General features: G+C 49.7%; 1 protein-coding gene and 1 pseudogene across 2 annotated transcripts in view; one reads left to right on the top strand and one right to left on the bottom strand.

The window, feature by feature from the left end:
- Fz2 (frizzled 2) overlaps nucleotides 1-8,538 on the top strand; it is a 67,115-nt gene extending 58,577 nt beyond the window's left edge. For both annotated transcript variants that reach the window (XM_077687535.1, XM_077687534.1), the window contains one exon: nucleotides 3,612-8,538. In XM_077687535.1, the coding sequence (XP_077543661.1) occupies nucleotides 3,690-5,432 (1,743 nt within the window). In that variant the 5' untranslated portion in view covers nucleotides 3,612-3,689 and the 3' untranslated portion in view covers nucleotides 5,433-8,538. The remainder of the gene's footprint in view (nucleotides 1-3,611) is intronic.
- Nucleotides 8,539-22,651: 14,113 nt separating this feature from the next.
- Nucleotides 22,652-23,582, bottom strand: LOC144162175 (CCR4-NOT transcription complex subunit 7 pseudogene; annotated as a pseudogene).
- Nucleotides 23,583-27,462: the final 3,880 nt, after the last annotated feature.

Genomic DNA, 27,462 nt, shown 5'->3' with positions numbered 1-27,462 from the left:
ATCGGCAGTCCCGATTTTAAGAAGTTCTCGATTTAATGAAATAATTCGCGGTTTCTGGTGACTTCGTTGATCGGGTTTTACCTGTATACTATGCACACGGGGAAAACGAAAAAAAAAGGAAAAAGAAAGAGAGGATGCATGAGACGAATGGTAGCGATCCACCAGCGCACGGGTGCACACATTTGAATAGAAGTGCTTAGATGCATTGTGTCAGTTGGCGCAGTGTCGACTATGACCCAACTCCAGCCGTCTGGAACATTTCCTAATATTGCTGTGGAAGCGCGACGCTTACAGTAGCTGCTGCCTTTGACGGCTACTTACAGGAAAGTTACCAAGCGCCTCCCAATGGATTTTCGCATTGCTTAAGTATTTTCTCAAATTCTGGCTTCATGTAGTAGAACGGTTTTTCTCTTGGCGCGTTCTCCGATGAAAGTTAAAGTTAATAAAATGCCCACTTAATAAGAAAAAAATCATCCGCTACTGTCTCGTTATAATGGATCGCTGAACTAACCCTACATGAATTACTTTTCATTAGCGGAGACGGCGTATTCACATGTAGGTGCAATCCCGTGTTTCACAAAATAGCGGCCGGCCAACCCGCCCCTTACTTAGTTCATGATGATGATGATGGCGGCGGCGGCGTGAGCAAGGCGCCGCCCCATACCAGGGATGAATATTCGACAGGAGTAAGTACGGAAGAGAAATTCCTTATCGGAAATTACGATATAACTGAGTGCTGAACACGCTCGCACGATGCGGATCGGTGACCGACCATGTGTAGCGAGACATGCTCCTCTATCCTCCAGAATTTCTGTTGTGGCACGTTCTTGACTGGCCGGCTTTTGTTTTACGGCGGAGCGGACGAAGAAAAGGGCAGCGCAGAGACGCCTCGCGAGACAGCATTCACAACAGCGTCTGGCTACACTCCGGCGGTCAGGCGGAGGCTGCGCGCTTCGTGGCCGAGACGCCAGGCCCGCTGCCTGCGGCTGCGTTGACAGCGGTTTGGCTCCCGTGTGGCGCACAGCTGGGGCCCTTCCCGCTCCAGACATTTTCCCGCCCGCCTGCTGCCCCTTCCAGGGCGTGGATTTTTTGTCCCGCTATTGCTGACCGGTGTCTGTTATCGCGCGGAAGTTGGGATTTAGATAAGCTGGGCTGGCTTAGATACTGCTAATGGCCTGAGACTTAGCCCCTCAGGTGAAATGCTCGCGACTCGCCGGAGCCCGGTCCCTGCATGACCGTCCAGAACACATTTCCTGTCGCCTTCGATTGCGGACGCGGCCCAGCTTTTACGTGCCTCGACCTCTACTCATTTGTCGAACCGTTCGCGCTGTTTGGCCGCAGCTGTCGTTTCAAAATTTGTTGGCCGCTAACGAAAGACCAGCCAAAGAAATCACTGGACGCCACTGGTTGGTAGAAATGTGGTTGGGCCCTGGGTAGCGCATTAAGTAATCGCCCCTAGAATATTAGAACGTCCGCTTTTATTATCTCCGAACTGTCTTCGAAGATTTTGTGGCTTCTCCGCATCCTCAGTTGGTGAAAACAGAGCCATTTGCGTCACTTTGAGTGATTCGGTAGCGCCCAGCCGGAGAAACGCGTGGGTAATTCTGAGGGAAACACACCGTTGCCGATTCCCTCGCGTAGGTGTTCATGACTGCGTCCTCCTCTGAATGAAGCTCCTCCGCGCCTAATTAAGGGCCGTAAAAATTGGGAGCAAGAACACTGCGGAAAGCGTCACTAAGCGGAAAGATAATGATAATGTACGGAATAATCGTAAGCGAATAAACAAATAATAGACGGGTTTGGGGATTGCAGGCACAGACAACCGATTTTTGCGGAGTACATGCTCTGTCTCAAAAAAGGGGGTCACATTAAACACCTTGAACCGAAACGGTTTTCCCGATAGGGCTACAGAACGTTCGAAAGCAGAATTTTTTGATCTGCCTGCACGGGTTGTAAGGGCCAGTCAAGTTGCTTATGTGCAACTTTTTCCCTTTCTTTCCCCATAACCTTGTACAGTTTATGAAAAATAAACTATTACTTACTTACGTGTGCTGCAAATCGAGTGCTGGCAACCATGGCAGTGAGCCACGTGGCAACATAGTTTTAACTTTGCGCGAGGTAAAAAGCGGTACCTAAAAAGTTGTCCCCGGCTAAAAAAATAATAAAATGCTGTCCTTTCTATTCTCTTGAGCGGTTTTTACATGACGCATTGAAATCGTCTGAACTACTTTGTATACGCATCGCTTCTGTGATCAACTGCCGGCGCACCGGTGCACCAGCAGCTGATCCCGGAGGCCGTGGTATACGTACGGTAGTGTCCCGTTTAGACACCACATAGCGTCACCTTTGCGATTTCGGGAAGTTTAGGGCCGAATCAAAATTATTTCCACCAATTTATATAGAAATTACTTGTGTTTACCCCACTATACAAAACGCTGGCTTTCATATAAGCTAAAGAACATTCACTCCCCATAAATCGGTTGTCTGCCCCTTTAAGCCAAAATGTTATTGAATGTGTTTAACGGTTATAAACGTACGGCCTAATACATGACACAAAAGCGGTCATGAGCCCGTTCGCATTACGAAAAACAAGTTCGCGCAATAAGCCGCCTTTTGGTTGCTTTTCGAAGTTTACGTATAGGGAACAAGCCTTCAATAAAAGAAGTACAGTGCGCGACACACTTGTATATAACAGCTACTAGTAGTTCTACTTCAAATAGTCACATCTGAAAACTGCCGAAACAAACTTTTTGGAAGAATGTTACGACAAGAAAAGGGGTGGGCGGAGACTTCAGAACGCCGCAGTTCAAACCCCGCTCGGTCGAGGCAAGATAAAGCTGAGAATACAAAAGCTGTGTTATAGAGAAGTATATTTCCATCTGCGCTTTTGACTAAGAAGCGCAAGAAACGGATAGTAGCTTGCAGGATAAGTGCAGAACGTGATTCGAGACCGCTGGTCACGCGGTTGTTCCTGTAGTTAAAGCAAAAGAAAGACTAGTTACACTGTGCTGTTGACATCCATAGAATCGCAGCTAGACTTGCTACACTGGGAATTGTTTTTGTCGCGCCGGAAAAAGTAGTTGACTGTTTGTTAATCTTCCGAACGTGTGCGTGTGCGCGTGGAAATGTCTGTTCCATCCCAGCCAGGGGGCTGGGACGTTATTAAACTAAATACGGTGAAGTAGGGTGATAAATAAGCGCAGACTAGACTTAATACATTACCTTCTTAAATTTTTCTATCGCTTCTTTTACAGTGCAGTGCAAATAACATACAATAATGGAGGGTGATTGCTCCGGAAACTCTAGCTTGTGTACTCCCCGTTTATGCTTATTTCTGGTGGCCCTTAATCGGTCAAGTGCACTTTTTTTGTTGCATTGTCAAGCGTAAGCTACTTACACGGGCTACTTCTCGTCAACTTTCCTGTCGTCAATTTAAGTCGAGTACTACGAGTGGCCCAAGCCACGACAGCGGGCTGTATCTTCAAGTTGGAGAGGGTAGGATGGCGCTGGGTGCCCTTTGGGACCCCATTTAGCCACTTCCGGCGGCTAGCTCAGGAGCGTGCGAGTTCTTTGTCGCCGGCAGCTGTATGGCTTTCTCGTTCTTTTTGCAGGTGGCCGGTGCAGCCGTCTCCGGCCGCACGCGCAACGGACGGACATGTGAGCGGCTCGGCACGCGGGATCGCTGAGCCATGCGGCTGCACCAGCTCGTCCTGCTGCTGCTGGCCTCGGCTGGCAGCAGTTGGTCTCGAGAACGATGCGAGGACATCACCATCCCCATGTGCAAGGGCATCGGCTACAACCAGACCTCGATGCCGAACCAGTTCAACCAGGACACCCAGGACGAAGCCGGAATGGAGGTGCACCAGTTCTGGCCCCTGGTCGAGATCCAGTGCTCGGACGACCTCAAGTTCTTCCTCTGCTCGCTCTACACGCCCATCTGCATGGAGGAGTACTCGGGCAGCGTGCCGGCCTGCCGGTCCGTGTGCGAGCGTGCCCGGGCGGGCTGCGCTCCCATCATGCGCCAGTACGGCTTCGCGTGGCCCGAGCGCATGAACTGTGACGCGCTGCCGCAGTACGGAGACCAGGACCAACTGTGTATGGACGCCAAGGAAGGCGCGCGCCCCGACAGCGCCGACACCAGCCTAGTGGCCGCACCGCCTCCGCCCAGCAAGCCCCGGGGTGGCGGCACGAGGCCCCGACAACGCGAGCGGCAGCCGGGTCGAAGTTCCACCGACTGCGAGTGCCCGTGCCAGGCGCCGCTGATCAACACGTCGGACCCGCACTTCTACGCCCGCGGCTTGTCATCGAGGCCTCCCGAGTGCGCGCTGCCCTGCCGCATGGTGTACTTCAACGGCTACGACCAGACCTTCGCCACGTACTGGGTGAGCACGTGGGCCGTGCTCTGCTGCGTCTCGACCAGCCTCACGGTGCTCACGTTCCTCATCGACACGGCGCGGTTCCGCTACCCCGAGCGGCCCATCATCTTCCTCTCCTTCTGCTACCTCATGGTGTCCGTCGGCTACCTTGTGCGCCTGGCCATGGGACACGAGCCGATCGCCTGCGATGGCAACGTGGTCCGCTACTACGTGAGCAGCCGGCCGTTCGCCTGCACGCTGGTCTTCATCCTGCTCTACTTCTTCGGCATGGCCAGCTCCATGTGGTGGGTCATCCTGACGCTCACCTGGCTGCTGGCCGCGGGCCTCAAGTGGGGCAACGAGGCCATTGCGGGCTACTCGCAGTACTTCCACCTGCTGGCCTGGGCCGTTCCCACCGTCAAGACCATCGTCGCCGTCCTGCTGAGCGCCGTCGACGGTGACTCCGTAGCCGGCGTCTGCTACGTGGGCAACCAGGACCTGACCAACCTGCGCGCCTTCGTGCTTGGCCCGCTCTGCCTCTACTTGCTTCTGGGAACCTCCTTCCTTCTGGCTGGATTCGTGTCGCTCTTCCGCATCCGTTCCGTGATCCGGGCCCAAGCACGCGCCAAGGCCGACAAGCTCGAGAAGCTCATGATCCGCATCGGTATTTTCTCGGTGCTCTACACTGTGCCGGCAACGGTAGTGATTGCCTGCTACTTCTACGAGCACCACTACCGGGAGCCCTGGCTGCGCCGGCTCCGCTGCCCCTGCCCGCGCAACAACGAAGCCCCCAGGCCACATTTCTTCATGTTCATGGTCAAGTACTTCATGTGTCTAGTCGTGGGCATCACATCTGGCTTCTGGATATGGTCCGGCAAGACGCTCGAGTCCTGGTGGAACTTCTACGCCAGACTTTGCGGAGGGCGTCGCCGCCGAGGTCGTAGCGTGGCCGGTGGAGGCGTCGGCGATTTTCCAGATCCCCATGTGCGAACTTTCAAACAGTCCATGAGTCCAGTAAGCCACATTGGGCAGTTATCCAGCCATGGCGGTAAGCAGTTGCCGCTGTCACATGTTTGAGGAGGTTCCCTGCTGGCACCCGACGTGTCCGGTGCGCCTTCAGCATCTTCCGTCTAGTCCTCCGCCCGGATTCGTGCTCATTTGCCCGGCACGTTGGGCAGCAGGGGGCGCCCGACTTCCAAATCATGCGCACGAGCCGAGGGCGCCGCTGGTCAGCACACTTGGCGCGCCATATACGTCCTGCAGAGCCCCATGCTTTCATTCAGAGGCTAACACCATAGCGCTGTTAGATACTGACCCAAAGAGTGCGCTGCCGTAGCCATGCATGAGTTTTTACGGCTGCCTTTCTCATTTCCATCTAAGCGCAAGGGTGAATAACGACAAAAGGGACAGAGAGGTCACTGAGGCCTTTTAACTAACTAGGCGGTACGTGGGGGCAGCCTGCACCGTAGAAAATTCTAAGCCGCATGACCGGTTGCGTTAAGCCTCCCTGTTTTAGTGGTGTTTTTGACACCACTTGTAGCGTGTTCTGCAGCAGTAAGTTACTTAGGAGCAGTTGATGTAGTGGCCTTTTCTTTTTCTTTTGCGCCCAGAGATGACTACCAGAGCGTGTGTTGTACTCTGTGTATGTAATGTACAGACCAGCATGAACGCGCCTAAGAATGGCGATAGCACACCTATTTTGTGCTCAAACGTGGAACAGTGGACATTGGTCAGATACCAATGAAAATGTTTTCACGTCAATAAGACTGAGAGAGATAGTGAAGAAAATGGGACACACAGGGAGATTATTGTGGCGTTGTTTTGCTGAGCGTGCGTAGTTACAATTATTCTGTCTTGTCTACTTTAACGACACCATAATCTTCATTTTATATGTAAGAAAACAAATGTTTCTGAAAGTGTTTAGATGAGGAATCAATGGAAACGAAAGGCTTCTGCTAAACGAATTTCTACGCCTTCGGCCATTTACTTCTCCATAACTGAAAACTATTTCCACAGATGTTCGTGCGATTTACTCTGCAATACTTTTACATACTTGTGTGTATTGTTGAACGTGCCTGCTATTGTGCGAAATCATGCTCACCGTTCGTTGCCCCCTCCCTCCCAAATTCGCGAATACAACACTGCACAACACACCCCGCACACTAGAAATATCCCTTGTACGTTTGGTGACGAGTGGTGGTTAAGTCTGTGCTTGTTATGGCTACGTTTAATGTTCCGTCGTCTTTAAGATGTAATCGCAACGTAAATGTTCGATTCTCCTGTAGCAGGAGCTTACTGTAATAAAAGCGTCAGCGTTGTCCAGAAAGAAGGGCAGTTTCCAGGCCTGACACCCGCCCCCAAGGGTCCAGTGCTGCTGTGCGAGCTGCCCAGTGGCAATGGGCTTTCTGCTTTCACGTCTAGCCTGAGCGGAAGTTGCGAGTTTTCCTTTTGGGGCTGTCAAACGAAGGCACGTCTGAGGACGGTGCACCGGCGGTCTCTCGGGACGCCGGATGCCACCTCGTGGCAGGTCGCGCCCTCTCCAAGAGCGGCCGTGATTCGAGACTGCGCCCGTCTCCGGCTGTCCGCGCTCCGGTTCTGGAAAGGCTCAAGCCCGAGCACTGGCGAGGAGCCCTTCCGCCATTTGTATGCGTGGCGTGGCGCGGTGTCGGTACCCCGGCTGACCTATTTCAACGTGTCATTGCATCGCTCACACGCTCGCGGCGTCGTAGCGCCCATGAAAAGCTCGGTATTGAGGGCCCGTCTACTGTTGGCCAAAGGCAAGGGCTGCTTTATGTGCGCATTTACCGTTTGGCGGGCAGCATGAAAGTATAACGTCAAAGGCGTGAGCAAGCATTTCGTATGCGATGAAGGGACGTAAGAAACGCAGCTCTGAATAACTGCGTTCTAGGGAAATCCTGTTGGCGGAAATGTAAACAGTGAGTGTGTGCGCGCGCTATTCGAGCTAAAAGAAAACGCATTAATACTGTTCTCCCCTGAAGAAAAAGAAACAACGCGCGAGCGAACTATGCGTTTGTTGCCGGTCGGGTAGTTTGCCTTGGCTCAAGTGACGAGTATCCACAGAACGCGCTCTAAGAAGGAAATTTTCTGTGCACTTGCTCAACGTAGCATTGACATACTGCTCGTGCATAGGTCATTCACTGTACAGCAATCGTTTTATAAGTCATCACGAAGTTTGTGCATAATGTGTTTCGTGTGCTCCGTGTTTCTTGTATAGAAGGAAAACTAAGCACCGCCCAGGAGTGCGACATCTCACGCCGCCTTCTGGTGGAGCGAGCTTTTTTCTTCTGTCTCCAGTAGGCCGATACCCGAAATACACTCGATTGTCGGTATTACGTTCGTGAAGTTCCCGTGGCTAATCCTTCTCCCCATGTACACCGCAAGCAGTAGCTAATACTCCTGCGGAGTCCGAGCTCGTGGCCTGTAGAACGTCGGCCGACCGTGCAGCTTGAGAGACTTGTGGTAGCAAGGCCGTGCGGGCCTTTGCGCGACACGGAACGAGCCAGGGAGGAGTCGCCGTCGGGTTGTCGACGTGATCGGCCAGTCGGGGAGCGTTTTGCAGGCTCCGGGCCGCCCGTTACCCTCGTAAGCCATACGTATTGCCACAGCTGAGACGCCTCAGCGAGAGCCCATTCACTTTGTCTCGAATGCAACACAGGCGTACGCGCCCTGGCCCTCGAAGCCGAGCCTTCGAATGTGTGCCAGTTTTCGCTGTTCCGCTGGCCGTGCAACGCTGGTAGCAGAAGAAGGAACATATCACAAGTGGCCAACAGTTTGCAACCCCTGTTGGAGTGAATTGCGTCTTTGTACAAACAGACACACACACGCCGTCTCTCTTTTTCTCTGCGTTTTCAACCTCGCACAACCGACAGGGTCAACGCTGACAGAACACTTCATACGGCGTACATTGCAGGTGTATGCTCATGTTCCACGTTCATTCGTCACGCCATTTCTGTTCGCCTAGCTGTAGCATACCTCGTGTACATTTCGTTTGTGTGTACATAAAAAAAGAAATATTGCTATTGTCATTGCTATTATCAATTATTGGAAGGCGGTGTCACTTCCGTCGCCATTGAGCAACGTTCCCTGGACATTCGTTGAGTGTGTATAATTTAATGTACATTACCATTAAAAAAAGGAAACGTATTGTTGATATAACCCGTGAGTTGTTGTCCTTGCTGCCTACCCGCACTTCGCGTGCAGCCGTGGGCGTAGTAAAGAGCACCTATCCTATAGCCTCTCGGCTCAAGTTATTGAAGTGGCCTGTCTGGAGGTTTCAATGGACCGCTAGAACTTCGAAGACAATCTCTCGGGGGAATACCTGGCTACCGGAACAGCGGCGGAACCTAAAGGTAGGTTTTATGAGATCATGACTCTCGTTTATTTGTTATTTTTTTTTTTTTGACACTGACGTACGTGTTTCCCGTCTGGTCCGCGAAGCACTCGTAGCTGTGTGTGCCCATGTCCGAACTATAGTATACACTGGATTCACCGAAGCACAGGAAAGAAACAATTACAAATAATCTGTATGTTCTAGTTTATTCGGCGTTACGGCTCGCTTTCCTGGTGAATGAGCAATTTAAAACAGAGAAATCAGCGTAGAAAATGGAAATTTAGCGACACAAAAGCTTGCGCTGCGTCAGCGCGAGTGTTTGGTTGGCGGGACTCGCAATGTCGTTTGTTTCGCAAGTGTGTGCACGTATGGGTGTCAGAGAGAGAGAGAGAGAGAGAGAGAGAGAGAGAGAGAACTCCCCTTTGCTAACATTCATCTAGGACAGCCCGGGGGGGGGGGGGTCTCCTCGTTCTTAGCTCGTTCTTAGCAAAAGATGTTTTTGTTAAGTGCTCTGACATACAATCATCACTGAACTGCTGCCAGACGTCTAATGAAATGGAGCGAAAAATCTGGCATGCGGCTTGACGTGGAAACGTAACGACCGTGCTGTTTATTGACAAGAGGTTGAATTAGATCAAATGTTACAGCGGCGTACACGGTAGTGCCGAGGATGAATGGGTGGATCTGCACTGCAGGCTACCTTAAAAAGACATAGTAGGTGCAAGCTAATTCCTTGAGGTGCAACTACAAGCATACTATTTTATATTCATACACATAACAAAATTAAAGCACATTTCTTAATTGCATGCGTGTTTGTAAGAATAAACTTTGTTTCTTTCTCTGTGTTGAACAGCCCATCATGAATCGCCATGAGAGGCCGAGAGTAACTTCGCCCTGGCAACCCTCGGCAGTGCCTCGAGTGTCGTTTTCTGTTTGTTTTGTATTAAACGCGTCAGCCAAAAAATGGATGCAAGGTAATTCTGGGCAGGCCGGTTCCCCTGCGCAGGCGCTGACTGATAAGCTGCGCCCTTCAAACCGCGATAGCCCAGACCTGCCGGTGGTGGCAAAAATACAGATATTTGGTGCTAAATCCCCGTGCGCAGTGTTGATGGAGGCGGCGCTCATTGGATTTCGCTGGGCTGGGATGTTTGCTCGCCGTTCGCGCCCTGGGGCCCACGCCGGGGACGGACCTGTTCCGTCGCGCGCTCCCCCATTAGGATGCAAAGCGTGTCTTCGCATTTCGCTTTCAAATCGACACGCCGAGCGCGCCGAGCTGGAGCGCGGGAAAAAGCAAAAGAAAGAACAGAAAAATACTCCGCGTGGTTTGCTGCCGCCACGGAATACTGATCACGGCCGGGAGCTCGCAAAGTTTCCCAAATTATCTTCGGAGCAGGCGATTATAGGGGCGCAAATTCTGCCACCAGGTTTGCTTTGCACTTTTACGGCGCCACCTCGGGCTCGGTTCGCCCGGGGGACTGCAGCGAGAGAAGCCTGCGAGAGGAAGGCAGGCTGCGCCCAGCGCTCTTCTCCTACCGTCTCATTTTCGTACTTGGGCTTAGAGAGGCGGGCGAGTATGCGCCCGGGAAAATTTCGAATATCAGCGGCAGTGGAAGGCATAACTCGAAACGAGCTGGACGAGCGAACGGGAAAGGTGGGCCCCGCGAAGAAGGAGAGCGTATTTGCAGCACAATAAAGGGCCGAACACGGAGTGGAGTCGGTCAAAATTTGAGCTTAATTGGAATGTCAGAGCGAAAGGAAGCTCGGCACTGGGCTTGTGCGATGTCAAAGTTGGGAGCATGTCGAGCAAACGACTCCTACAGGATTTCTTTCTATCCGGCGGGTTCATTTGAATAATGAACACGGTCAGCTTGACAAGTACTTTAGAGCTAAGAGATCGCATGGTTAGCAGGGCCGTTGGCTGAAGAATAAACGCCACGGAAAGGACTGAAAATTGAAGAGAAGGCAATCAAACAATCGTAATGTGTAAGACGTTAAAATGAAGGCATAAACGTAACTGAAAACATCTGCGGTGGGAAATAGATGCGAACAAATTATTCGTGAGATACTTGTATTTGTATGCGAACAATCATAACTGAAATATTCATTTTTTTTAAATATCGCCCGTGTTCGGGATACACGCATAGCTGTCATTTATTGCCTATTCCGAGCATTCAAAATCAAGCCATTCTTGTCGTTACAAATCGCTCATGCCACTCCAATGAAAATGATCTACTCCTACCTAATTAAATCTTAAATTTTATTTCAACGCTATAAATTTTGCTGTTAAAGTTACAACATACACAACTATCTTTTGAAGTAATTGAGCGTATTTTCTTACAATATAACAATGCCGCCAGGTTTGCAGCCAAATACAACTTCCTGTTACCGATGTCTCGCACTATTTTTGGAGAAAGAAAAAGCCCCTGCCTAATCAGCCATTTCTTTATAGAAGGATCGGTTTCTTGCAGTCAAATTGATCTCTACTTGCCATTCATTGAAAACTAACCTGACACTTTTATAACAAATACTTAACTGTCTTTTGTTCTTTTTTAAATACCAGTATGCATGCGCGTTTAATCACAAATGTCGACCTTCAACTAGTGTGTCTAACTTCAACTTCAAATGTCTAACATCAAATGTCTAACTTCCAACTTCAAATGTCTAACTTCAACTTTTATTTTGAATCATGCCATGTTGCTTTCGGATGCCAGTTTGGGATCTTTGGTTGTGTTAATCCTGATGATTACGCCTCTGTGTAAATTGTGTCATTGCTAGTCGCATTATTCATACGTACAAGGAATTTAATTCCAAAATTATATTCATGGCTTGTTTCTACAAGTTAGCTGCCCAGGACGGAACAGGTTAATGCGAGCAAAAATAGTTTCCTACTTCCACTAGAATTCATGGAAGCGTAAAAGATATCTCTAATGCAAATGACTAAAAAATCTGGAATCGGCAATTTCTGATAGCACGAGTACCCCCACCACCTTTCTAAAACAAAAGGGGGCAGGAATAGTCAAAATTTTAATGTATGTACAAGTCAATATTTTAATTTCTAGTCAAGTGAAGTCAAAATTTTAATGTATTTTCAACTCTACAGTACCCAACTCTACAGTACCCCCTCCCCCGTGCGTGCGCGTGTGCGTATCTGTGTGTGAGCTTGTGTGCGTGCGTGCGTGTGTGTGTGTGCGTGCGTTCATGCATGCGTGTGTGCGTGTATGTGTGCGCGTGTGTACGCGCGCGTGCGCGTGTGCGTGCGTACGTGCATGCGTGTGTGGGCGTGTGTGTGTGTGGCGCGTGCTTGTGCGTGCGTGTATCATGTATGTGTGCATGCGTGTGTGTGGGCGCGTGCGTGTGTGCGCGTGCGTGCGTGTATGTGTGCGTGCGTGTGTGCGCGCGCACGTATGTGTGCGTGTGTGTATGCGTGCGTGTGCGTGCGTGTGTGTGTGTGTGTGTGTGTGTGTGTGTGTGTGTGTGTGTGTGTGTGTGTGTGTGTGTGTGTGTGTGTGTGTGTGTGTGTGTGTGTGTGTGTGTGTGTGTGTGTGTGTGTGAACCTAGACTCTGGAGAGGACGTGACGACTAGTGGCAATTCTTCGAGAAACGGCGAGAAACGGCCTTGAAAAAGACTTGAAGTGGATGTTTGAATGGGGAGGCCCAATGCTTTTTATAGCAAGCTGTCTATGGCTAGAACGCAGCAGATCGTCTCGGGCAACAGAGCAATGTAGACAAGAATCGCACGCGAGCGTAACGCCCCGTTGCGGCGCCCAATCAAATCCCCAGGGACGTAAAACAACTGACACCCTCGCGTATGGAAAAACTAACAACAAATAAAAAGTCATACAGCCTTCATATTTTAATATAAGACGGCTTATATTTCCACTATAAAATGTCTTTCCAGCAATGCATTTGTGTTTAGAGGTCTTCGTAAAGTTTGGTCTTCGTAAAATGGTTTTCTCACATCGATTGCTGCACATTGAAGTACGCCCATCTTCGGAGGGAGTATCACTGCAGGACGTGAGTCTAACTCTTGTTTCATTGAAACTATCTCGAAACAAATTACATGACAATTAGCCGCTAAAACGACTCTAACGTTACGCCGAGTTTTATTTACTTTTCTAAATTACACGGTTCACAGTGATGTTGTAAACACTCGTCTGCTCTCATCACGTAGGCGACTACGGGAGGGAGAGGGACAGCCTCGTATTTGTCCACTGGTATAAAACTCTAGTTTGTTAAAGTTTGATTCAGGTAATTAGCCAGGAAGCATGCTCGATCGCAAATTACAAACCAGACGTGTTTTGCTTCGTGCACCCCTTGGACTAACGACCCTGTCAAAGCATATATTAGTCGCGCACGCTGAGGTCATCATTCTTCACAGAATGGAAGGGCACTGAACTTTTCTGTAGACTTTTATTATGAATATGTCTAGTATTTCCCGTTATTTGGGTGCCAGGGCGACGTATGATCGATGAGTGTAAAAAAAAACGTATAGAACCGCAGCAGAGATGAGGACAGGAACACAGAAGGCGACACACAGAGCGCTCTGTGTGTCGCCTTCTGTGTTCCTGTCCTCGTCTCTGCTGCGCTTCGATACGTCGCTATGTACCAACTCGCCCAAACCAATACTCTTGTAAAAAAAAGCTACTTTTGCGCTGCCCCAAGAACGTTGCACGGCAAGATGCGCCGAAATCGCGAAAGCGCCATGACGTAATTTTAAGAAAGTGTGCAGCGAAAAGGGGCAACATTTGTGGAAGTGTGTACAGTCTGTGTTCTAAACATTCCTAACAACAAGAGAACGGATTGAACAAGGATTTTGTTTCGGCATGTGAATTTTCATCAAGTTTAATTGTCGTTTCAAACTATAAAAAACATGTCGTTTCACATCGATACTCGTATTCAAAAAACGTATACAAGCAGGCATTGGGTATACATATATCTCCGCATCGACTCATCCAGTTTTACGGGTTGAGTTCGTGATTAGCGCGAACGCGGGTTGCTACCCCTTGGTGATTCTTGTATATTGTTGGTTTACCAAGGCAACGTTATAGTTGTGTTAGAGGTGTTTACGTACATACGAATTAGCAAAGACCCAGAGCACACGATTTGTTCCAGGCAAAGACGGTATGGTTGCCGACGGGCAGGTGGATGTAGTACCAACGTGTCTTACTTGGTTACGTTGATGTCTGTAATGCTGAGAAGTTGATACGGACGGATCGGTACGTTGTAGGTACTGATCGTTACGATCGCTGCGTTCTATGCCAGGTCGCCCTGGAAACGAAGCGAAGTGGACGAAATTTAAGACGGCGAGTGCGTCCCTACCAGGATATTTCTCGTGCTCCCCTGCTGCACTCTTTTAGTACGGCGTTCTGCCACCGAACCGGGCCTGTTCGGTAGCAGAGCGCCGGTGGACCGGCCTGCATGGTTGCAACTGAGGTAATAGTGCTCAGCACAAAGCTTATACACGCGGGCTCGAGCGCTAGCCTTGGTCGGCGCGGCTTTCAAATTTGGCACACGACTTCCACAGCAATGAATGACCAAAGAGAGCTGAACGAGGCTGAAACGTGCCCGGGTGTTGCCTAGCAGCATAGCCGCCGCCCCCTCTTTCTTGCTGGCTCGGCAGTCTCTCACTCAGCGTTACCTAGCAACGGAGGTGAGCTCTTCCGGACTCTGCATTCTTTCCTCACGTATTCCTTCGCTCAGGCGGCTTCAAAGATGGGACGTCTTCCTAGCTCATGAACCATCTAGCGCTCTCGACCTAAAAGGCGACCTGTGATCTCGCGAGAGGTGTACTTTTCTTGCTGTTATCTTGATCGTGATCTTGAACCGCCTTTTTTGCTGCGATGCCAAAGCAGTATATTTATAAACAAAATTTTCACAGCCAGAAGTCTGTATACTCTATTGGCGGCGAGTGCGACCACGGGCGGCGCTGCGAAGCGTGTCTCCGTGCCCTTACGAAAATGCCATATATGGCCCATATATAAATTATATGTGGCCATATATAGCTATATATGTGTTCATATCAGGCTATAACTTGCCATATATGGGGGCAAATAGGGCCATATGTGGTGTGGTCAGCCCATATATGTCGCCAAATATGGCCATATGTGGCCCCACGTGGAGCCATATATGGCGCGTCCAACCCATATATGGCTTCAATTGCATCCACATATAGCGCCAAGTACAACCGTATATGGCCTGGTCAACCCATATATGGCGCCTTCTACATCCATATATGGCGCTACGTTCTTCGTTATACAGGGTGTCCCAGCTATCGTGCACCAAGGTTTAAAAAAAGAGCAATGGCGTTACTCAAAGAATACCTAGTGCACAATGTTTGCAGTAACGTGGAGAAGCAGACAGTAATTTTTTTGTTAATGATACTTAACTAATTAATTGTAATTAATTACCTATCTCGAGAATTACTGTCCTAATCACTGAAGTGTCAATGAGGAACTTGTAGGTACCCACGAGGGGCATCTAACTGCGGTATTTTCACCGACGAACTAATTGCCTACTTATTTATTATGACTGACAAAGAAAACCCGCGAAATATGAAAAATACCACGTGAAGGAGCTTCCGCGCGCATTGTAAAGCAGCATCCCCATATAAGCTGATTGAAAGCAACTGTTTCGCTTGTCACCTACCCGAAGAGACAGCGCATCACCTTGATAATGGAATGCATGGAAGGAGCAGCCACAGCGAGATTTGCGCATCAGGCTTTGTCCGCATCATATTTTGCGTGGGCGTAACTTTTTATCATAATAGAGCACTTATAATCGTATACACTAGCTCACGGCGTGAATTAAAGTGGAGTTTTTGGCACCGCTCCGGATGAAACATTGCCGGCGTCGCCCCATTCCTTGCGAAGCCGGTTCCGTGCGGAAGGCGAAGAGTCGGAGCTAGGCGTCAGCTTCTATATCGAGCACTCTTTCCAACAAAGTTAACATCCAGCTGCTAATAACCCACAACAGCGAAAATGCAAGACGAAAACAAATTCCAGACCTTCGGGGTTGTCGGCTTTGGCAGAAGATGGTATAACAGTTTTTGTAACCTTGCCGAACGCTCAAAAGTATTGTATCAAATCACTTTACGTTGTCATGGCCTGAGTATGCCGGCATGAACTATGGGGCGCAAAAAATGTAGGTTGAGCTCTAAATTACCTTCTGTGTGCATAAGCGCCTGCTGGTTTTATACCAGTCTTCTAACCAGTATGGATGTATATATATATATATATATATATATATATATATATATATATATATATATATATATATATATATATATATATAACACAGAAATAAGGGTTGGCAGCCAAGAAAACCTCGGAAAGCAAAGGGGAGGTTGTGGTAGGTCATTGAAACCGATAAAGAATTTGGAAAGAAAAAAGAAAGCGAAGAAAAAATGCCCGCCAGGTGGGATCCGAACCCACGACCTCCAGAATACCAGACTGGTGCGATAACCACGACGCTACCGGCGGGGCGAGTTTCCCCCCCGCTATAAACAACAGATAGTTTTAGGGGGCTTTTGTTGCTGGCCCTCTCCGCTCCGAGATCCAGCAAGAGAGCCGTTTCGCGGCATGCGTGACGCCCTCAGCTGCAAGCTCCCGCTTCGCTTGCCCGACTTGCTGAGTGGATCGTCGCAAGTGGAGCGGGCCGTGAGAAGCAGCCAGACTCTCTAATAAAAAATCTAGGGTGGAAATGCGCACAAGGTAAACGTAAAACACGATGGCTTGCCTCAACAGTTCGTAAACTGGAAAAGAGGTGCAAGACACAGGTTGTTTTTCCGCACGCAGGTTTGTCGTAGGCTTTCAGTAGTCATTAGTTTTAGTTTAGCATAGCGGCTACCGAAGGCTCACGCCACGACGGTGGGTTGCCGGGACCCGACTGCACAGGCACGGGCGGGGAGGGTGAGGAGGTTGTCCCTCAGTGGAGTCAATGTGCGGGCATGGCGAAGGCCGGCCCGCAGAACTAATCCACCCTACCGGAATGAATTTGCACCTGCCCAGTCGGGTCCCGCCACTCGCCGCCATAGCGTCAACAGATGGTACCCACTATGCTAAAACTCCTTATTATCTGGCATGGTGCCTTTTATCCGCACCAGAAAAGAACTAAATACCTTGCAAATTATGTTTTGCGTCAATTTTGCTATTGGGGGGAGTATACTCAGGGGATTTATTTGCATCAAACTTCTGGTGACATCCAGCGGCTGTTTCGAAATACGTGAAAAAAGAAATCTTATTGGTTGATTCGAGGGATGCCAGGCTGGGATATAAATAGCCAAATTGCGCTAATTGGTCTTGGGGTTGGTGGGAAAATTTTTTTTTCATTGGCTATTTGGCTATTTTTGGGCTATTGAGAGAGCCGATTGTGAAAGCTATTTAATGCATGTTCGAGCCTGCCAACTAGGAAGCGTTTTCAGTGACTCCTTGGAAAATTCTTCCCCTATAGCAAGGACAAGAGGACCATTACTCTTCAGCAGTGCGGTTCATTTCTGATCGCATGCGTGCAAAGCAACTTGAAGCGCCTTCCTCCCGATCTGACACTGTTAGGCGACCTCTACGTCAATTACTGGGCAATACTGGTCAGTTTTCAGTGTTGAGAGATGCTTTAGTCACATTTAGCAGTTCATGTCTAGTTGCTCCACGGTGCTCCAAAACTGGCATTTAGGTGCTCCAAATTGCTCCAGAATTAATAATTTGCTGACACAAAAATTTCTCCAAATCACCGTTCATCAGTGGCACCACTGAAAGTTGCAGAGTGAGTGCCAGAACAGATAGATGCTGTCACTTTTGGCGCGTTAGATCTGCCGCACAAACGCAGCCTCCTGACTAATCTGGGCTATCCTCAGCTTAAGCTTCCTGTTGTATTTCTGCCGCTTCCATCACTTTAAAAGACAGCTCCTCTGTGCATCCTGCAAATGTAGGAGGTGAGAGTCTGGCGCAGGTGCTTGTGTTGTCACAGCAATCTGCGTGGCGAAGGTTTTTACACCAACGTGTATTTTTGCAACCCATTCAAGAGTGGAGTTTATTTCTGCAGAAGTACACTCTCTGGACCGAAAATATTACCCCTGGCGTTGTCATCGTGGTTTTTGTTGTTGTACCGCACGGAAAATGGCCGCCGCTGCAAAGAGTAAGTATGGGATTCGAACCCGGATCTTCAGAGTAAGGGGCGTAGTGCGTTACCATCGCGCTATCTCCCAATTACCCCTTCTCGAAAAAGGACAGCCAAGTAAACCTCCTTTCACACTTGACTTCTTTCTCCCACTTGACTTCTTTCTCCAGCCCTAAGTATTCTCTCTCTGAGGCAAGAGGTAAAAAGTGAGAGAGGGTAGGGAGGAGGGGAGAGAGGTGTGCGGTTCAGAGATCAGCGATTTTCGTCCGGCACTATCTGCTGGGCCAGCGCGCAACTTTTTTTTTTTTATCTTCTGTTTCGTGTTCTGCCTGTAACAGCACGAACGGAAGTTCTTTTTTTGTTATTGCTTTCATCTCGTACGTACTGGAGCCTTTCTGCGCCATTTTTTACGCGTCGTTGTTTTCCTTGCTATCATAAAAAACCAACACTACGTGTATCCCTGAAAAAGAACATTGGGAGTACCGGTTTACTGACATTTTGTCTTAATTAAATGTGCCTGGGGTTTTCTTTGCGCTAAATATTAAGGACATGTATGACTAACGCCAGCCGTTTTAGCTGTTTGGAAGGGTTCTGCCTGCATATAATTCATTTTGACGAATTGCTTTAACCTTTGGCCGGAAGGCTAAATAGACGGATGGATGGATGGACGGACGGACGGACAGACAGACAGACAGACAGACAGACCAGACAGACAGACCAGACAGACAGACCAGACAGACAGACAGACAGACAGACAGACAGGCAGGCAGGCAGGCAGGCAGGCAGGCAGGCAGGCAGGCAGGCAGGCAGGCAGACAGACAGACCAAACTTTTCGCGTTTGAGTATCTTAAAGTCTATCATTAAAACACGCGTGCTAGCTAGTGTGAGCAGAGAAATGTGAAAAGATTGAATTCGTTTGAATAAGCTCAATAACCTAATGAATGGCCAATATGGCCCAGGGTAGGGCCATATTGGTGTAAGGAAGTGGTGTAAGGAAGTGTCTACATGTGGAGGAAGAGAAAGGGTGGAGAGTGATGCTTCCGCACTCACTGCAGCGTGAGAAGTGCTTATGCGATGTTGGAATTTTGCTTTAGAGGGTCAGCAGTGACAGCCGATTTGTGGCAAAGACGTAATCCAAACACCGCCAGTACTGTGTGCTCAGTTAATTGTGATCGTTAAGCATGCGAGAGCCGAAACTCTGCCACAGTCTATACAGACGCCGCTTCATAACCCGGGAAAAGAGCTATGACCGCTGGGGTTTCTGCTACCGAAAACGTAATTACATGCGCATCAATTCCTGCCATCCGCTCGGTGCAGGCGGAGGAAGCGGCCATCTCCCTAGGCATTGCACAAACCTCTGCAGAAATGATCATCACAGACAGCCAACAAGCATCTAGAACCTTCTCCAGCGGTTGCATAACACGACCTGCCAGAACAGTTCTTCTCCAGCATCCTCATTGACATTCCGTAAGGATTGTTTGGGCTCCGGCCCACTCCGCCGTGTCTGGCAACGAAGCTGCCCATCAGCGTGCCCGAGAGTTGATCCATCAGGCAGGTCAGGATTTCGGCGAGCAATGGAAGGTCTGCCCCCTCTTGTCATTTCACAAAATCCCCCGGCATTATCGCCTTGAATGAACACTATATCCCCCTGCACAGAAAAGCCTCACTAAAGGACAAGAGCGCCACCTCCGAGGCATCCAAACAAACACATTTCCCCACCCCACTAGAGCCCACATTCTGGCCTCCACCCTGTACTCCTCGCAATGCCGCTTCTGCGAGGCTCCGGGCACCCTTTACCATATCATGTGGCGCTGTGATAAGAACCCCCCCCCCCCTCCCTGCCCCTCCCCTCCCCTGAGCACTGGGAAAGAGCCCTGCCCAGCTCGGACCCTAAAGACCAGCTTTGGCTGGTGCAGAGAGTTCAAGAAGCCGGACGGACTCAAGGGGTCCTGGAATGAGGGCTCTTCACTAGAGCTGACTGCTTTAGAGACACGTTTATTCCTCCTCCCCCTCCGACGTTATTCAAGACAAAAGCCAGGAAGCAGCCCTTCTTGCCGTATTTGGCAGTGTCAACATTACAATCGCTGACGGTACGTATACTGTGTGTCTCCTTACTGGGTCAGCCCTGCAGAGTGACTATATATAATGTGGGCGTCGACGTCTGTTTTCGATTTTTCATGGGTGAGACTGTGAGAATCAGCATTCCATAAGCGGTGTTAATGCCACATGCATTCGCACAATCGGGGGCAATATTCGTCTGTGGCTCACCCATCAACCTGTGTATGCTCTTAGTGTAACGTTGATCGCATGGCACGAGTTTTGGGGCTCGAAAATGAAAAGAAAAATCGCGGGGAACGCGTGGTCCAATACACCATTGCGTCGTTTGCTGCTCTATGGTTATGTAACACTGTAGAAGTTTTGGAACTGGCCCGAAACGAAAAATAAAAGACGTGGGTAAGCGTTGGCCAATACACCTTGGCGTAGGTGCTGCTCTGTGGACACAAACCTCTGCGTATTTACACAGGCAAAAGAAGACCACAAAATGCTTGTCTTTCTCTTTCCCTCTCTCAGTGGCACGCGTATTCCACTATCCCTAAATATTGATCTGCTGTGGTCCTGTTAAGCTTAATGGCAGGTAGCCTACGCCTAACGGCATGCCATGCAATGACAAAGTAATGCAATGACGTATTGTACGTCAAGCTGCGGGTACCTGCAAACGTCGTTAGATCTCAAAGTGCAACGTGATGCCTAACATCAGGCAAATTTCGGGAAAAAAGAGATGCGGTCGCCCTTTCCCGGGAATATTTGACGGGATAATGAAACGAAACAGAAGGTTGCGGGACGGATTGCCCACTCTTCGGCTACCCTCCACGACGGCGAAGTGCGGTGGGCGCATAGTTTTTGTTCGAAGTTTTTATCGCGGGCTCGATAAGAGCCATCAGAAGCATCATTGCGGGGACAATACCCATCAGCTCAAAACAAAGCATCCCAAGAAAGCTGAACTGTACGTACATTACATGGGGCCCTGCACATGAACGCCTGGAAGGAAACGAGACCGCTGACCCGCTTGCGAGAAGTATTACCAACCACAGCGACGAAGACCACTCCTGTGCCCTTCCACCATACGACTCCTACGGAGAACGGACAAGTGAAGAAAAAGACTTGAAAGGAGAACACTATCCATATCTCACATGACACTAAACGCGCACGATGTACAAACACCGAGAAGAACACAAACAAACACATTCCCACAGAAATCAAGGCTGGCTCTTATGTTCCCAGACAGATTTAGTGAGGAATGTTTTAAATGTAACTAAAAAACCACCTTTCTCCGCACCGTATGGAACTGCCGAGTTATATGGCAAACCGAGAGCAATACCCCACTTCATACACTAGCAACGTGCACGGGAGGCGACCCTGGCAAGCGAGGCCTTGGAAGACCCCCGCCTGCAGCTGATCGACAGGACTTGGGCCAGGGCACAAGCTTCTTGGCTACGGAAAGAGGACTCTACCAAAATTTCTCCCTTTAACTCCTTCCCCAACCTCATTAAAGGTTTACTGAACTAAACTTGTCGGCGTGCGGACACGATCGTACCATTGGGGGGCAGAGGTAAACAGGTTCGCCATGAAAAGGTCGTCTGGTAACCTGAGCCCAAGCGGAAGGAATAACTGCTTTAGGGTGGTTTCGACCGCATAGATCCGTTTAAGTTCTCCTGGGTGACGTTTTACCGAAACAAAAAAATAGCAGTTGCTTAGCTCGGCTACCTTCGCTCACGTAGCGTGAGCGAAGGTTCAGCAATTCAGTCCAGTTCAGTCCAGTCCAGTCCAGTCCAGTCCAGTCTAGGCCAGTCCAGTCCGGTCCAGTCCAGTCCAGTCCGGTCCGGTCCGGTCCGGGTCCAGTCCAGTCACTGCTCCTCGCGCATGCGTAGCACGGCTCTCCAGGAGGCACGCGAAACGACTACCAAGCGGCTCCAGCGCAGCGTCAGCTTGGCTACTGCGCAACGGAGGCGCACAGCTGGGCACGCGCCAGCGCCACTGCGTTTGCCGCGGCTATGACGTCACTCCTCTATAATGCGCAGACCGGTGAATGTGCAGACCAAATTCTCTACACACCCGTACTCCAACTGGATTGGATCCAATCCAATCCAATCCAATACAATCCAAATCTAATCCAATGCGATCCAATACCCCTCGCGCTTGCGCAGCACGGCCCTTCAGGGTCCACGCGAAACTGCTCAACCCCGGCCAGTTTTTTGTAGCGTAAGGAGAAAAGAAACGAGCAAAGCATCTTTCCGCGCCAGTCCTTCCGGTCGTCCCCCCGGGTGTACTTTCGGGGTGCACTCATCCGCTGACCCAGCAGGCGCTTGCACGCAAGTTGAGCCTGGTGCAAATGAACTTCCACTGGCCGTATCATACTGACGCGTTTTGTCGGACAAGACTGAAGATCCCTTTACGCGATGAAGATTTCCTTACGCGATTGAGTAAATACTTGTTTGATTCGCATACCCAGAGTAATCCTACGGTTACAAGGCGAATTGCAATACTGCAATAAAGAATACTTGCAATACTGCAATAAAGAACGCAAAATACTGCAAAATTAATGGCACCTGAGATGGCGCTAACAGAGGCAAAAAAATTTAATGAGAAACAGTTTGAGGTCTGTGCTGCGGGTCTTAGATGAAACAGCTGCAGGGTTCAGCGCTGACCGAGCACACAGTCTAAGCCGCCCAATTTCGGCGGGGATGCCCAGACCAGGAGCAGCTGCCATTACCACCAACAGTCATCGCGATCACGCTCAGCGTGGCTGGGATTCTCTGGTAAGTGAGAGTCCTCACGGTCGGGCTCAGCCTCGGTGGCATCCTGTCAGATATCCAAGCTGTTCACTCGGGAAGTGCCATATACTATGGGCTGGAGTGAGGCCTGAAATTGACTCCACCCAGGCCAGATACCTGTCCGGAGTACTTGTCGTCCATTCTGCCCGCAAAGTACACCTGCCGCATCCGGAAGAAGACTGCGCCGGTCAACAGGCTGTCGCTGCCTGCCTGGTGCTGGCTCCCTACTCTGGCAACCTCCAGGTTGTTAGCGACGTTTTGCAGGCCTCCCCAGAGACCGGGGCAGTCGTTCATGATGCATTTGACGTCGTATATCGCCGGGAAATACAGGCCCAGTAGCTCGAAGAAGTCAGACTCCTTCTCTGGCAAATCCTGCCCCGTCAGCACTTTGAGAAGGTACCCGAAGTCGTACGCTCCGTGGAAGACGAGGCACTTCACAGTGTCTGAGAGGACGACGCCCGACGTGGTGCACCGCTCGGCGAACTTGTTGTGGTCGATGCCATGTCGCTGGTGCTTGTGGAACTGGATGCCTGATTCCCTCAGAAAGCGGATGGAGTCTTCCGCAGCGGCGTCCTCCTCCACGTTAAACTTGAAATTGAACTGCCAGGCGCAGCACTCTGGCGCTCGCTGGCCGTTCTCGTCGAAAAAACTAAGTCCGAGTTGAACCAGCTTCATCAAGTTGACATTTTCTCGCACCAGGCTGTACTGGTACAGAGATGGCTGGAGCTGGTCTGGTGGCGTGACAAGAACACCGGGGAATTCGGTGTCAACAGCGACGTAGTTGTACCTCTGGACCAAGTGCATAATGATATCGAACTCCTTGTCCAGGTTGGAGGCCCACACTTCCCTAATAGTGCAGGGATGAGACAGTGTTCTCGGCCCTTTCACCTCGTTTGCGGGGGGGCTATGACTTCCGGAGCTGGGACGGGGCATGACGAATGTACGGGCGCCGACCTCTGGCTGTTCTGGCCTGTGGCTTCTGTGCATGCGACTGAGATCGTCGTCTTCTTCTGCGGCTGCGCTTTTTAAATAAGCCTTTTTCGTCTACCATAGGCGCTTCAAAAAAATACATCATCGTATACAGAGGGCCTGTATGACCAAGAGCCTATGCGTCTTGCTAGCCCTTCTCGTCATAAGCATGTGTCGTCCTCTATGCAGCACCAAAAAATAAATGACAAACATTCCACAGTGATACACCTTAAAGCGGCAGCTGTTGTCTTACGGCTATGCGATAATGGTGCTTTCCTAAGGATAATATTTTGTACAATGTGTTTTGAAGTTGCTGCTTTAAAACGGACACATGTAGGTCTCTGCGTGGGGCTGATGGCATTACAGACGGCTCAGTCATTTTTGGCCACTCCCTCGCGTGATTATGTGTCGTGTGAGGGATGTGGACGCATTTATTTCTGGTCTTTGGAGTTTCCGGTTGCGGAGAAATATACAAGCCACGATGGCTTTTTTTTTTTTTTTGCCACAGGGCATATATATGGGGGTATGAGTTGATGGTGATTAGATGAAAATGAAAATGTTCGCTTCGCGGATGAAGTCAAGAAGTGAACGACGATGGCGCCTATGTATCCATGCGGCGTATTATGCGGAGGCGTCGTCTACGTGGAGGCCCGTCGCCGCAAGGTGCCGCAGTCTCGTCGGCCTTTCTTCCGCCTGCTGGCCCTTCGAATTGGAAGAAGCAGATTGTCCTGAGTTCTGTGCCAGGACTTCCAAACTGGTGAAATAATCGTTTCCTACAGGTATTTCCGCGACATCAAATGCGACGGCCCGACATTGGGATGGGCAACCGGTGACAAACACGTGGTGACGCGCACACAGCGACAGACACGTACGGTACAAGTATAAGTATACCCCGGTAATAAGCCATTGCCTGTTGCCGCTGCGAAGCGTCAGCGCCTTGCTGCTTTCGTTCGACTCAGCAATGAGGTTTGATGAGGTTCTAGAATCAGTATATGTTAATCATTTAAATGTTCTCAACGGAACTACCAAAGAAGGAGAAACCAAAGAAGCTTATGCTGACAGAAAGGGAAAATTACATGCGTGCAATCAATTCATCAACAGTAAAGCTCTCTCCTTTTCCTTGTTTGAGAAGTTCGCTGCTAAGTGGAGCTCGTCGTTGACAGCAAGTTGCCGCGCCTCAAACTGGGGCGCACCGCCTTCCCAGGTGACACACCTCCCACGAACGCCAACCAGCTGCCGGTCTGCTGTGCGTGACATACAATACGCATATCTGAATGTGCGCTGCTCCTTTTAAATATCGTCCGTAACTGTGCAACCGCCATTTCTCGCATGGTAATCCCTGATACATGTTTCCCCACAGGCGGCCGGCCTAGCATGCTTGGCCCGCGTGGTGCCTCGCGGTATCTCTTTTAATCCCTGGCGAGACGCACGGCTGCCGAGCAGCATCCATCATCGAAATTACACCAAAGTTCATCTTTTATCCCGTCATATGGGGGCAACAAAAAGCGCTGTCGCAAGAGCTGTCGCAAGCAGCGGTCACCCAACGCAGCGCTCAAGTCGTGCACGTCGGAACTGCGTATCAACCACGAAGTTCCCCGCTGTCCTAGCCTGTGGCGCAACTATTCAACTCTTGCAGAGCCACGATATGGTGGCCTCCTACTGCGCCGGCAAGAACGATAAAGAAGAAGAAAAAAAACGAGTCCGGATCGCGGGAAGCAACGAAAACGGGAAACAACAGACCCGTGTTTCGTGCTCATTTCGCCCCGTCCTACCTCTGCCAGGTATTGCTAATGTAGATAAGCAGAGTCAACCATGCGAGGGAGTAAACGCCAGACGCTGACGCAAGGGCCGAACTGCGGCGCAAAGTACGCGATCGACCGGTGCCTCTGTGTGCTTCACCTCCTAGGCTGAACGAGAGGAGGTCTCTCTGTGGTCGCCTTGTGAAGTGAGCTACAGCGGCACGCTCCGCTTACTGACACCTTTATTCTTTCGGGCTCCCCACTTGACTAAACTGAACATTAGCCTCTTGCTGGAGCTGAGGGAATCGCCCCCATGGCTTTCTTTTATCTCGCTGGGTCGGTTTCGTAGCCGCGCGACTGGTTGCGCTTGGTTTGCTATTTCAAACGCGTGACTATAATATGCACGCCATATAACGGTGGCGGGGAAGAATAATAAGGCTCGCTATTTACCGTAGAGTTTCTGCTGGTATGCCCTAGCCTCGACGGCAGTTTTAGTAAAAAGGGGACGGAAACATGAGCTAATAGTGGTAGTTACAGCAAAAATGTACGCGTAATTATCAATTTCCATTTTGTTCTGGTTACCTTTCTGGCTAGCTATGTTCTGGAAGATTAATTTTACTTGTCCTGATTAATTAGATCGGTAGTTAGCTTGCTTATCACGTTTATTTACAAGTTGAATTAATGGATGAGTAAACGACGTTCAAAATGCTGCACTGGTCCTGTTTTTGCCATCCAGGCAAGACTTTTTTCTTAACAAAAAAATGAGATGTTTCTTTGAAACGTTCACAACGTAATATGAAATTAGGCACTGTTTTCACGTCCGAGTAATGGTGGTAGACAGTCCTACTCACATTTTTTGAAGGGTTTTTTTTTTTACTTCAAAGTCTTAAAGTCGCGATAAACAGCCTCAAGAGATCCGATGACATCGCAGGAGGAAAATAGTGGGAAGTCGCAATACAGGAGCATTGTTAGCGGCACAAATAAGTTAGAGCCGAGAACTAAATTATTGTTAATTTTTTTCGCCATAAATGGCTAAATAATTTTAGCGTGTGCGCATTAAGTAAATCTACTTCACTCAAGCACACTAATCACTGCCACATATTCGAAGAAGATCATGTTAAAAATATCACCTTTTCAATTTTACCGGGCGTTTCAGAAATTATATCCTTCGCGTTTGTGAAAATGACCGCCACGAGTCGCAATGGGTCAGCACCGTTGAGCCAAGCAAATAATTGCACTTAACATTGGGAAATACTTCTGTACCGTAATAACTACGCGAAACAAGTACCTATGAAATGTATAATAAAATCCGGAAATGATCTCGTAGATACAAAAATTTTTTGAGTCTGCTTTGCAACAACGCAACTGTATGGATTCATCACTACGTCTAAGGGCCTAATTCTGTCTAATAACGAACCCCGTCAAGATAAAATTTGGCTCACAAACCCAATCTGCTCGGACACCACGCATAGCGGACCGTATGATTCTCTAGCCTATCGTACACTGTGCGCTGCTTGCCATTGCTTTAACTGGCCACCTGACCGTATACTATTAGACGTCTAGGCGCACTGTGGGTGAGCAGACTCACGGGTGTTTTCAATCTTGACCAAGCGACTGCATGCTGACGTCCTTCTCGTACTTTTACAGCGGAGTTGTTATGGGCCAACTACTCCATTTTTTTGCCTGCGTAGACCGAAAAAAAGCCGCTTCCTTCCTCCTCACATTGGCACCCCCTCTTTCTCCTGCCATTTGTTCACTTACTTCGCTCCACGTTTCGATATAAGATGTCCGATATTGCTCCTGCAAGAATGCCTTCACGGCAATGCATTTTCATTTTGACGCTTGGTCTGTGAAAGCTTGGTCTTTGAATCGCTGTACGATTGAATCGCTGTAAGCTCGGTCTTTGTAAGCTGGCGTTCCCACATTGTGAGTTGCACAATGGAGCCGACTCATAACGAAGAAGTAGGCGTCAATGGATGCGCACGCGCCGGAAGACCACGGGCGACCGTCAGGACGCGGACGCCAAGCGTAAGCGCGATGCCCGTCGCGGCCCCGAATACACCGTCGGGACCCCGAAAATGCAAGACGTCGGCGTGGCTTCAATG

Source organism: Haemaphysalis longicornis, unplaced genomic scaffold (assembly GCF_048455015.1).
Source record: "Haemaphysalis longicornis isolate Haplotype H1 unplaced genomic scaffold, Haemaphysalis longicornis Haplotype H1 scaffold_1, whole genome shotgun sequence".
NCBI lineage: Eukaryota > Metazoa > Arthropoda > Arachnida > Ixodida > Ixodidae > Haemaphysalis > Haemaphysalis longicornis.
Note: the sequence above shows the minus strand (reverse complement) of the source record. Positions and strands in the feature narration are given on the sequence as shown.